At 35.8% G+C, this 11666-nt stretch overlaps 2 protein-coding genes across 3 annotated transcripts; one reads left to right on the top strand and one right to left on the bottom strand.

The window, feature by feature from the left end:
• The first annotated feature begins 1227 nt into the window (after positions 1 to 1227).
• LOC105138674 (pre-rRNA-processing ESF1-like protein) lies at positions 1228 to 7580 on the top strand. The gene is made up of 7 exons (XM_011044826.1): positions 1228 to 1896; positions 3184 to 3258; positions 3874 to 4100; positions 4877 to 5039; positions 5312 to 5440; positions 5968 to 6680; positions 6884 to 7580. Exons 1-7 carry the CDS (start codon positions 1378 to 1380, stop codon positions 7227 to 7229), a joined length of 2172 nt encoding a protein of 723 aa, XP_011043128.1. The 5' UTR covers positions 1228 to 1377; the 3' UTR covers positions 7230 to 7580.
• Positions 7581 to 7715: 135 nt separating this feature from the next.
• On the bottom strand, positions 7716 to 11666 carry LOC105138672 (aspartic proteinase-like protein 1). 2 transcript variants are annotated; one of them, XM_011044825.1, is made up of 10 exons: positions 11115 to 11666; positions 10597 to 10736; positions 9968 to 10202; positions 9335 to 9562; positions 9107 to 9242; positions 8955 to 9025; positions 8769 to 8868; positions 8635 to 8695; positions 8229 to 8300; positions 7716 to 8121 (listed from the first exon to the last, which is right to left on the bottom strand). In XM_011044825.1, exons 1-10 carry the CDS (start codon positions 11471 to 11473, stop codon positions 7925 to 7927), a joined length of 1599 nt encoding a protein of 532 aa, XP_011043127.1. In that variant the 5' UTR covers positions 11474 to 11666; the 3' UTR covers positions 7716 to 7924. The 2 variants fall into 2 exon arrangements, with proteins under 2 accessions (XP_011043127.1, XP_011043126.1); XM_011044824.1 differs by having other exon boundaries at positions 9968 to 10206; positions 10601 to 10736; positions 11115 to 11665.

Below are 11666 nucleotides of genomic sequence, written 5' to 3'. Positions count from 1 at the left end.
TTTTTTTTCCGATAATAATAGTGATTTCAATTTGGTCTTTTTTGTTTTTATTTTTTACAACAACAACAACAACAATCATAATATTAATAATAATGATTATGCGAATAAAATAATAATAATTATTATAATGGTAGTTATAATAATAATTATTATAATGGTAGTTATAATAATAATAGTAGTAATTATAGTCATTATGGTGATGATAATAATAGTAATAGTGATAATAATTATAAAAATAATGATAATAATAATAATATTATTGATGATAACAACAACAACAACAACATCATTAATTAAATTAATAATGATAATAATAGTAATAATATTATTAATGATAATTGTGATAATAATAATACTAAAAAAGTGATGATAATAATAATAATGATTTTGTAATGTTGTGATAGTAACAATACTGTTGTTGCTGCGATTACTATTAGAAATAATAATACTAATAATATTATTATTATTATGAGAAAGAAGGAGATGAAGAAGATGTTAAGAATAAAAATATTAATAATAGTTATTGTGATGATAATCACAATGATAATATTAATAGCAATAGAAGTACCACCACCACCACCAACAAAAACAATAATGATAATAATGATTTTGATATTGGTTATTAAAATAATAATAATATTAATAAGAATACCACTAATAATGATAATATTAACAATAATTACGATGATAATGATAACAACAACAACAACAATGATCATAATAATAATAATAATGATTATATTAATTATTATTAATAATATTTATGATTATATTGATTGTCACCTCCTCTTGTTATTTTTTTTAAAATGTTTTGTATAATTAAATTTTTAAATTTTTTTTCAATATTTTTTAAATTAAACTTGATAATTTTTATAGATTAAATGCTTCATGTTTAATAACTTAAATCATAAATTTTAAAAAATTGATATATATTTTTTTAAAATTTAAAATTTAATTTTTTTTTTCTGATGAATTATTTCAATAAATATATCCATCAAGTTACCTTATCAAAATGTAGGCATTCCAGTGCTTTGCCTAGCGATGGAAGGAGGGTTCGAGCCCTGGCGTGCACGCCTGTCATCCTCGTGGTGCCTTACATGTCTACTGGGTTTGCAAGGTATTCAGTGGGCCGTAGAGATTAATCGTGGTGCGCGCAAGCTGGCCCGAATACCCCACGTAAATAATAATAATAAAAAAATCTAGGCAACCCCATAAGCCCACAAGCATTGTACAGTAGCCCAAACACACTGGGTTCTAAAGAAAACCCGTCAGGTTAGGGTTTTAGAGAAACAAAAACGTACAATTCCTGTTCGCTGTTTTGCAATCCACCGCTAGCTTGCTCGATCGCACGCACTCCTCTGTCGTGAAGCTTGTACCATGGGTTCGAAAAAGAAGAGCAATAACAAAAGCGAGATGATCGATGATCCACGGTTTGCAACCGTACACACAGACCCGAGGTTTCAGAGAGTACCGAAGAGAGAGTCGAAAGTGACAATTGACTCTCGGTTCAATCGTATGTTCACTGATAAGAATTTTGGTACATCGTCTGCTCCGGTAGATAAACGAGGCAGACCTAAGAGGCAAAAAACTGATAGTAGTCTTCGTCATTACTACCGAATCGAAGAAGAAGAAGATACGAAAGATGCAAAGAAGAAGAGAAAAGATGAGGTTTTGAGCAGCGAAGAAGAAGAGGAAGATTCGAAGAAGAGGAAAAGAAAAGAAGAGGTTTTACGTAGTGAAGAGGAGGATGAGGATGAAGACAGTGGGAGTGATGAGTTAGAGGATTTGGAGACGGAGAGTGATGATGATGTGGGTGGAAGTGAAGAGGAGGAGACGAGTAGCAGCAGCAGCAGTATTAGTAGTGACGAGGAGGAGGAGGATATGGAGAATGTGGAGGTATGATTTCTTCTTCTTCTTTTTGCTGAGGTTGGTTTTGATTTTTTGTTTTGTTGGGTTTAATTTTTATTATTGTTTTGTTTTTTGAGAGAACTGGGGGATAATTAGAATGGAAATTGAGTTTAAGGAGTTTGAATCTTTAACTAATAGTAGGTTTCTGGACAATGATGCTGTTTAGTAGTTGAGAAAATGGAGGGAAATAGAATGGAAATGGGTGTTAAAGGGTTTCTTTCGTTGGTACTCCTTTTTGTGCTGATATTTGCTTGTTTTAAATTAATAGTGAACTCATAACCATTAGCATTGTTCTTTTGTTAAGAGAATAGAGGGAAGTTGTGGTAAAGGCTTATTTGTTATTACTCTTTTTTTATGTTAATCTTTTTAGGTGTTTGTTAATTGGTAGCAAATTCCCAACCAGTGGTATTGCTTAGTTGTTGATAGGATGGAGGAAAGTAGAATCGAACGTAGTATGAAAAGGTCAATTTTTTTACGCTTTTTAGTGCTGATGTTTCCTATGAAGAACTTTTAGTGCTGATGTTTCCTGGTTTTTTAGTCAATGAAGAACTTTGAGTATGGTATGTGTGGTGGTTGTAAGAATGAATGTAGGAGTCTGGAGTAGAAATTGTATCAACGGTTTAATTTTTGCACTTTTGATCCCAAATTGTTAATTAGCAGTAGTTTTTTTAATGTACAGAATTGCTTGTGATGTTATCTTATTTTTAAATTTTTTGACGTTAATTGTTATTGTTATTGTTTGGCTGTTGAGAAATGGAGGGAAATCAAGGTTGCGTTTACTTTTAGAAAATAGTTTTTTGGTTTATTCTAAAGAGAACATGTTCATTAAATACAAAATTTTCAAAATAGAAAATAAGGGTCATGTTTAGCTTAAATTGAAAATATTTAAAGGAATGACCATAAAACATTAGGTGAACCAAGCAATACCTGTATTTTTATATTAAAGAATTTAGAAAACAACCACTTTGGTGTTTTCCAATTTTCTGGAAAAGTGGAGAATTAGAAAAACTTGTTTTCAAGAAAACAATTTTCAATCTTAATTTGTAAACGTGTTTTCTTTAATTTTCTATTTCTAAGTTTTTCTGGAAATCTGCAGATTTTCCACAGGTAAACACAATCCAAATGATTCTAGTTTTTGTTTGTCCTCATACTTTTGATACCTAATGAAGTATCAAAGATACAGAAGAGTAAATGTGCCCAATTATTGCTTTGATTTCCTGTCATACAATGAACTTAATGGCTGTATTTTATGTATTGGATTGCTGGATGCAACAGGTGGAAAATGTACCAGTAATCGAAGAAGGAACGAGGAGGCTTGCTGTAGTTAGTATGGATTGGAGGCATGTCAGGGTAATGCTATCAAATTTCTAGAATTTAATGCATCTGGAAGTTTACTACAACATGGAAGTGTGCATGTGTACAACATTCATTCCCCCCCCCTCTTCTGTTTGCCAGGAACTAAATTGAGTATTCAAGAAAATTTGTTCATCCTTGAATTATCATGAGCTAGGATAATTTCTCAATAGGGTATTCAGTCACTTTGCTGTTGAGAGGTCTGGGGCTAAGTTTTGCTTACACTTGTTCAAAGGACTTTAAATATGGAGAACTTAAAATTGGAAATAGCCATTATGTTTGTCATTGAAAGCAATTATGCGTGTTTGAGCTCTATACACCTATAATTCTTACATATTAGGCAATACATGAAAGGTTTTTCGTATCTCTTGTTCTTTCATGAGCTGTACAAAATATCCTGCTCATGGCAGCTAGCCTTCCCCATCTTTCCTTTTCAATTATGCAAGAGTATTTTTAACAGGCGAAAATGAAATTGTTACTGAGGGCTTGCAAGAATAAGTATGTTATTAGTAACGAGGGCCCTGTCTTATTGTAATGAGCTCTATGCATAAGTTTCGGTTTATATCCTTCCATGGTTTACCCTTGAACTGACTTTTTTCTTTGAAAATCTAGGCGGTTGACTTATTTGTTGTATTACGCTCATTTCTTCCAAAAGGAGGACAAATTTTGTCTGTCAGTGTCTACCCATCTGAATTTGGACTTCAGCGTATGAAAGAGGAAGAAGTCCATGGCCCTGTTGGCTTATTCGATGATGAAAATGAGAAAAGTGATGAAGATGATGACGGCAATGATGAGATTGACTATGACAAGCTGCGTGCTTATGAGAAAAGTAGGCTAAGGTAATCGTGTGGCTAATCCTTCTCCAACCTGGGTCTTTTAAAGGAAGACAGCTAAGCATAAAAATAACCAATTAATCACTGGCTTGTACATTTTATTCCACAAGTGACCTCATGTTTAACCGTTCAGATAAGGTGGACAGAAATTTCTACCGAAGCATGTTGCTTACAAGGCTAATTTAATCAGGTCTATTGAAGGAAAAGACCCAGGACCTTCCTTTCTGCCAAGTTTGTTATGTATTTTTTTAGAATGAAGCACATTATGCTTCTTTGGCTGCCACTCTTGCTATAGCAGAATTTTTTTACTGCTTAGGCAGTTTTATATGTCCTGCCTGTCATGTATTCTATTGGGAATGATATTGTGAACATTAAATTTCTCTTACACATCATTTTTTAGGGTGGCTCTGATTTTATTAGAGGTTTGACAAAGGTGAGACTTGAATCTGAGACCTAACCCATCTTGCTTATGTAAGAGCACTGCCAAGCTGCAAGTTAATTGGTCTTAAATGTCATTTGTAGGGATCTTGTGTGCTAATGGTGACTTTTCAGTATATCATTTTCATAATTGTTTCTCTTTTGAAATATAAATTGGACTGATCTGTACTTTCCCAATATACATGCAAAGATGTCTTTGGCTTATGAACTTACCCAATCTAGATGCAAAATTGTGGTTACTGCCTCCATTAACACGTAGTGCGCAGACTGTTCAGTACATTCAACTACTACCCCTGTTTTTCCTTCTTTGATTATGGATTTATTGTGTGTGCCATTCTCCTCAGGTACTACTATGCTGTGGTGGAATGTGATTCAGTTGCAACAGCAGATTATCTTTACAAATCTTGTGATGGAGTTGAGTTTGAAAGATCTTCCAATGTGCTTGATCTCAGATTTATTCCTGACTCTATGGATTTTAAACACCCACCTCGTGATGTTGCCACAGAGGTATATGTTTTTCGTTTCTCTTTCGATGATGGGTTTATGTATTCATGATAATTGCATGTACATTGACGGAGTCTTACATGGCCAAATATGCATCCAAGGCCAGGAAATTTGTTTCTATAGGGACCATTCCATGCACAAATTAAAAGTACATTTTACAGAAGCAAAATGAGTTTTTTTTCCCCTCCTGCATTTGAAATTTTGTATTCTAAATAATTTAGCAATAAAAAGGAGGCTGAAACTACTTTTGCTTATGATCTTCACTTTTTGCTCAGGCGCCTTTGGGCTATGAGGGGTTGGATTTCCATACTAAAGCACTGCAGCACAGTAACATTCCTGTTTCTTGGGATGAAGATGAACCACAGCGTGTGAAGACCTTGAAACAAAAATTTAATGCTGACCAGGTAGGTAGCTTGATCCGAGTCTACCTCTTCACTTGTGTTGGATACTCCTTGTGAATTTTTATAATCATATATTTGATTGGAATGAGTGATAGACAGTGCATTCTTTTGCTGCCTGACTTGAGATGCTACTTGATTTTTATTTTCTTTAATGAATATACTCGATTAAAATTAAAAATTGTTAGGAAAGATGTAAAGGAATGCCAATTTCCTGCCTGTACTCTGGATCTACTGCTTTGCAAATATATATTCCTTATATTTTACCATTTTCTGAAAGTCATGTGGTTCTTGGTTTATGTTCAACCATCTTCTGAAATCATATATTTGCATTTATAACTCAGCATTGATGAAAGCCCTTGTCATAAGATATGTGAAAGAAGCAACAATTAGTAAATCAAAGACAAAATTGCATGCCAGAAACAGTGGGAATCAATATAATGCTCTGTTCAACTTGATAGAAAAGCTTTTGAGTTGTTAAATTGGTATGTTCTATTTGCTTCTATAGTGACACGCAGTCTGTTTTCATATAGCTGGCTGAATTGGAGTTGAAGGAGTTTCTAGCTTCTGATGATAGCGAAACTGACAACGATGAAGCTGATAATGACATGGAAGATGAATCAGATAAAAAGCATAAGAAGCGAGACAAGTACCGTGCTTTAATCCAGTCTGGTGATGGTTCAGATGAAGACCAAGAGGAGGGTCAGGATATGGAGGTTACTTTCAATACTGGCTTAGAGGATTTAAGCAAGCGTATCCTAGAAAAGAAGGATAAAAAATCAGAAACTGTTTGGGAGGCATATCTCAGGAAAAGGCGTGAGAAAAAGAAGGCTCGAAAAAATCAATCCAAGTATTCTTCAGAAGAGGACAGTAGTGATACTGATGAAGAAGGAATGGAAGGGATAGAACAACCAGATGATTTCTTTATTGAAGAGCCATCAGTCAAAAAAGTTAGCAACAAGGACTACCAAGGTAAGAAAAACAAAGAAGAAAAGCAACTTCAGGATACAGATAGGGAGGCAGAGGCAAGCAAAGCAGAGCTCGAGTTACTACTTGCTGATGATAAGGGGGGCCAAAAAGGTCTGAAGGGGTATAATTTAAAACCTAAAAAGGCAAAAGGGAAAAAGGGAAAAGAAGTTCCTCATGAGGATAAAATACCCACTTCTAATTTGGATGACCCTCGGTTTTCTGCTCTTTTCACTTCACCTCTCTTTGCATTGGATCCCACAGATCCACAGTTCAAAAGGTACTTCCTCTGTACTTGATTTCTTCAAGCTACTGGACATGGTATCGTGAGGTGTGTTGATCAAACTGCTTGCTTGTGCCCGAGTATGCTAATGATTATTCCAATGTTATTGATTGCAAACTGGTTGTCCTCCACTACTGATTTGGAAGGTTTTAATAGCCCGCCTCTTGTACTGTAACTAAAATCTGTTTTTGGTGTTGCAGGAGTGCAGTCTATGCAAGGCAGCTGGCACTGAAACCACAGAAGAGTGGTCAGCAACAATTGGTGGAAGGAGAGAATGAGAAACAGGCTGAAAAATCTCATTTGCTATCTGATGATCCTGCAATGGACAGAAATGAGTATATGATACCCGATGGTTTGCCAGAAAGGAAAGAGAAGCATGAGTTATCTACGATGGTAAGATCCATCAAGATGAAGTCCAAGCAAGTTCAGTCGTCCTCCAACACCAAGGATAAAAAATTGCAACCTAGAGGGTTGAAAGAAACGGAGAAGCCTGAGCTCTCAACCTTGGTTCAATCAGCAAAGAAGGCCAAAGTTTTGAAAAAATGATACGTAGAGAATTTGAGATTATTTTTCTCTTCTGCCCGCAATGTTGTGCAAAAGCAGATGGGAAGTGAAGGCAATTCAGTCTGCTCATATCGTTGCAACTCATTGAAGGCTTTTGCCCCCCATTTTTTGGTTGGTAGAGTTTCCTTATCAAGCCTGTGGAAGCGTATTTAGGATCGTATTTAATGTTTGGAGCTTGTAAGATCTTATTCAGGATAGAGGACTAACTATCCGTAGATTGCATTTCAAAGAGAGTTGACAGGTTATTCGTAGAGTGCAAGAAAGTTTAATAAAAGAACGAAAAGAGGTTGCTTTCCTAATATGCTTATTTATGGGTTTGCGAGTGGCCCGGCCTTTTGAGCATTCTGGCCTCCTTTGGGTTAGCTGCTATGATTGTTTTTCTTCTCGCTACAATTCAATTGGGAACGAATGCTAACTCTCAGAAAGAGAAAGGGCATTGGACACGATACAGAAGTGCACTGTGAGCTATAACCATAATGTAATCTTCTAAATGTATCATATCAATTCTGTTTATAATCAAAATATATTTACAACCCCAGCAGCATCGAGTCATGTTACTATGATCAAAGACTAAGAACAAAAAATAATAGGAAGCTAAAAATGCTTCCATCTTGGTGTATACAATAACTGGAATACGAATGCCTGAAGTTGTGAACACTTAAGAAAGAGAAAAAAAATCAAACAATAGCAAAGAATAGAGCTAGGGTCATCATTAATGTGAAATTAAACGATTTGGACCGCGGTGAATGACTCCCACCAGGAGGTGATGCTGCTGGTATTTGAGTTGATGTGGCTTCTGGGTTAACTGCAGTAGCAGGAGGCACTGCAGTATTTGGGGACACAGCCAGAGTGTTGGTATCCATGTTATCATAACCTGGGGACAAAAAGAAATCTCATTAGGTACAACAACTAGTAACGAAAGGAAGAGGAAAAATGGTGTTTGGTTTTAGAGATCCAATCCAAAATGGGAAAAATACTCACAGCTAGATGGCTTCCAACCCAAAATCATCCTCTCACGATCAAAAACTATGCGATGACCAGTCATGAAATTTTCTGCAAGGAGATAAGTTTTGATAATGTAAGGAGCAGTTTCTCACTGCACACATTAAGAAATTGATGCCAAGTTTAGACTTGCTAATTCAAAGTTTTGTTTATTGTTTCCAAGTCTATCTTAAAAAATAGTGTTAATCTTAAGAAACAAAAACTAACCCACTTCCACACTTTGCAAAACTTATTTGTCTAGAATGAGATTGAAGAAATTATGGTTCACCAGAAACATCCCCCAACACAAAAAATCCATAAATTAAAAAAATTAAAAAAGGGTACAAAATGCAGTGAAGAATAAATTCCAAAAAATAAAAAAAACTATAGATAGTAAGATACTCACGTCCAATGATGTTCACATCTCCACTCTTGATCATACCGAGACAATATACAGCTGAACCATCCTGCAGTTCGCAAGAATAAACTTGTTTTCCAAGAAGCAGGAATAAGATATCAGATAAATGGAGGCATGCTTACCGCAAGTTGAACTACCACTATGGGGTCTGTTACGTTAAAGTAGTCCCCACCGCTCATTACTAGATTCACTGCGGGAATTGTCAGCTCAGTTTGATTAGCACTGCATTTAAATTGGAAGTCAGTGCCTGCAGGATTACAGAACACAAAGCACACGAAAACAGGAGAATTTGTGTGGATATAAATGACCTTATATCATAACAATAATCAAAAGGGACTTCAGTAGATGAGTGACGTGTTTCCTTTACCATGTTATTGAACTGCAAAAATAGCACAAGTAATAAGTACAAAAGAGGTAGGAAGTCAAGCAAATATCAAGACTCACTACTAAAACTACTTACACTCTCCGCTATAAGTGTATAAGCTGGATCATTCAGGTATGTAAATGAGGTACCAGAATCGAAAATTGCACTATAAACAAGATCACTAGCTTGTCCACCAATACTTGTTTGAGTGATGCTGATGTTGTAAAGCGAGCTGGTAACAAGTTTTCAAAAAATAAGCACAACAGGCATGGAAGGCAGACAAAAAGGAAAAAGTCTGCACATCAAGATTCAAGAAGTGAGTACCTGCGTGGTTGCCCCTGATTGAAAGACGTTTCTCCTTGGCCTGTGCTTCCTTTGTCACCAAAACTGATTCTACCAATCCCATCAGGGCTAAAACACATGGAAAATGAACCAGAAGTATATCCATTATGTGCCAAAGTACTAGGCACAGATATATTAGACATACCAAGTCCAAACAAGCCATTGGGAGCTCCGCCAGTCAAAAAAGTACCCGTTTGAACTTTACCACAACTGCAAAAGCATAGCACATTTATAAGTAAAAATTGCTGGAACAGATTTTGAAACAAATTAATAATGAGGAGCAAGGTTATGGAAATGAGAGAAATGATTCCAGTCCATCAAAAAAAGAATACATGCACCAGACGCCCTCAAGTTTCTGATAGCACATGACTGACATCTAGTGTGGTTTCTCACGTACAAGTGATCTTTCACATCACCAAAATCCATATGAAAGAACTTTGGTACTTGGGGTTAACCATATCCAATCTTACTCCAGGTTCTCCAATTAAAACCAAGGGCTAACAACTCTATCATATTCACTATCAAGGTACTTGGGTATCATGCCATTTCCAAAATCCATATGGGTGGTCTGAAATGCATTTCCTGATTTATAACAGCCAAGTGGAAATTACCTACCCAAAAGTAATTTTGGCATCAACAGCTTTTGATTGACTATCATCGCTGATCAGGTGCAATAAATCCTGTACGAAGTACCCAGTTGATGAAGTGCCATTAGAAAGATATACAGCTTGATAAGGACAATCGCTCTGATCACTAGGGCATCGATTACGCTGTGTTTGTGAGCACAAGGTGCTGTTGCAGGGGACCTTTTCGCTTGTTGAGGATGTATTCGGACTGTAGATATTGAGCTTCACCTGTTTAGAAAAAAAACTAAGTTGGTAATTGTGGAAGGCCTAGTATCATAAACGATCAAATTAGTAGATGTAATCACCACAACAGCTGATTCAAGAGTTCATTTGAATTGAAAATTTTCCAGTTAGTAGAGTCCAAAGTCAAATGGTGATAAATAGTCACTCGTGGCTAAAAATTATCTGCAATCTAGGATGCAATACTGGATTCTCTAATCACTCAGAGCAAGCATTCATCATCAGTCAAACAGCAACACCAAAAAATTGACAGCTTAACTTCAAAGAGAATTCAAGCGTCAACAACTAACATCATAAGCATTCTCAGCAGTGTTGATGTCAAAATCAAATTAAGTTCTCAATTGAACTAGAATCAACAGAAAACTCAAAACAATTGACCTACCCTTCCTGATGGTGATCCTAGGCTATGCACACAACTGGAACAATCACATGGCAACCACAAGAGGTTACTTCCAGTGTCTAGGGCCACAAGAAATGATACACTTGGTGTTCCAACCGAAACATTAGCATAATGCAAACTGAAACAATTTGAACAAACACAGTACAGATTAGCCAGAATAATAATCATCTAAATACACGCAGTAACCTAAATCCCATGTTTGGTTGCCAAGAAAATTGAGCCTTAGAATTAATTTCAATAAAAAAAGAAAAATAATGAAAGCAAATACTTAAAGAGTTTTTTTTTTCTTTCCCTAATAGGAGTTGATGCTCAAAAGGACAAGTAAACATGTAACCAAATAGGCCGTTGCTATACAAGGAAACACAACTGTTCCTTCTGTTACCTTTTCCTTTTCCCTTTCCTTTCGTTTTCTTTTCTCTACTCTCCCAGCAGCCAAACACAACAAACACTTTGGGAAAAAAAAAAAAAAACTCAACTAAAAGTGAGAGGAACTTACAATCCCAAACTATTAATCCGAAAAGTCTCGTTCCCGTAATAGAAAGTAAGTGGTGTTTTATTATTTTTTTTATTATTATTATTATCACCGCCAGCACTAGTAGCCAATCTACGGCCATGAATAACTCTATCACGATGAGCCATAACTTGAAAATATGGAACACTATCTTTCACAGGCAATAATCCATCAACACCAAACATCCCTTTAACCGGGTCAGAAAACCGGTGATGAATATCAAAACCGAATGTTCCAAACCCAGAACAGCTTTCTATCAGCACAAACAAGAACAACAAAAACAAAAATGGAAACTTGTGGTGACGAACATGAAAAGAATGAGCAGAACTGAAAAGGGTTGCCATGGGAAAGAGAGTTCAAAGGATTGAGAAAGAAAAGAATTGAAGTTGATACTTTCAAGAGAAAAAGAAGGTAAGTCGGTTGATGTAGGGTGAAGTAGGAAGAAAGAGTCGTTTGAAGAGAGAGAGAGAGAGTGAGGGTAAAAAGTCTTTGCCAGAGCGTGTTTATTTTCGTCATTGAAGTTGAGAATGAATGGGA

The sequence above is a fragment of the Populus euphratica genome, unplaced genomic scaffold (genome assembly GCF_000495115.2).
Source record: "Populus euphratica unplaced genomic scaffold, PopEup_1.0 scaffold82.1, whole genome shotgun sequence".
Classification (NCBI taxonomy): Eukaryota; Viridiplantae; Streptophyta; class Magnoliopsida; order Malpighiales; family Salicaceae; genus Populus; species Populus euphratica.
This window is presented reverse-complemented; position numbering and strand designations above follow the sequence as displayed.

Bases quoted from the DNA above. Each gene is read 5' to 3' on its own strand.
- LOC105138674 (XM_011044826.1), top strand. From the start codon at position 1,378: ATGGGTTCGAAAAAGAAGAGCAATAACAAAAGCGAGATGATCGATGAT. The intron at 1,897-3,183 runs GTATGATTTCTT...TGGATGCAACAG, and splicing joins AGGATATGGAGAATGTGGAG to GTGGAAAATGTACCAGTAAT. The intron at 5,441-5,967 runs GTAGGTAGCTTG...GTTTTCATATAG, and splicing joins AAAAATTTAATGCTGACCAG to CTGGCTGAATTGGAGTTGAA.
- LOC105138672 (XM_011044825.1), bottom strand. From the start codon at position 11,473: ATGGCAACCCTTTTCAGTTCTGCTCATTCTTTTCATGTTCGTCACCAC. The intron at 10,737-11,114 runs GTAAGTTCCTCT...AAATTGTTTCAG, and splicing joins CGGATTAATAGTTTGGGATT to TTTGCATTATGCTAATGTTT. The intron at 10,203-10,596 runs GTCAATTGTTTT...CTAAACAGGTGA, and splicing joins ATCACCATCAGGAAGGGTAG to AGCTCAATATCTACAGTCCG.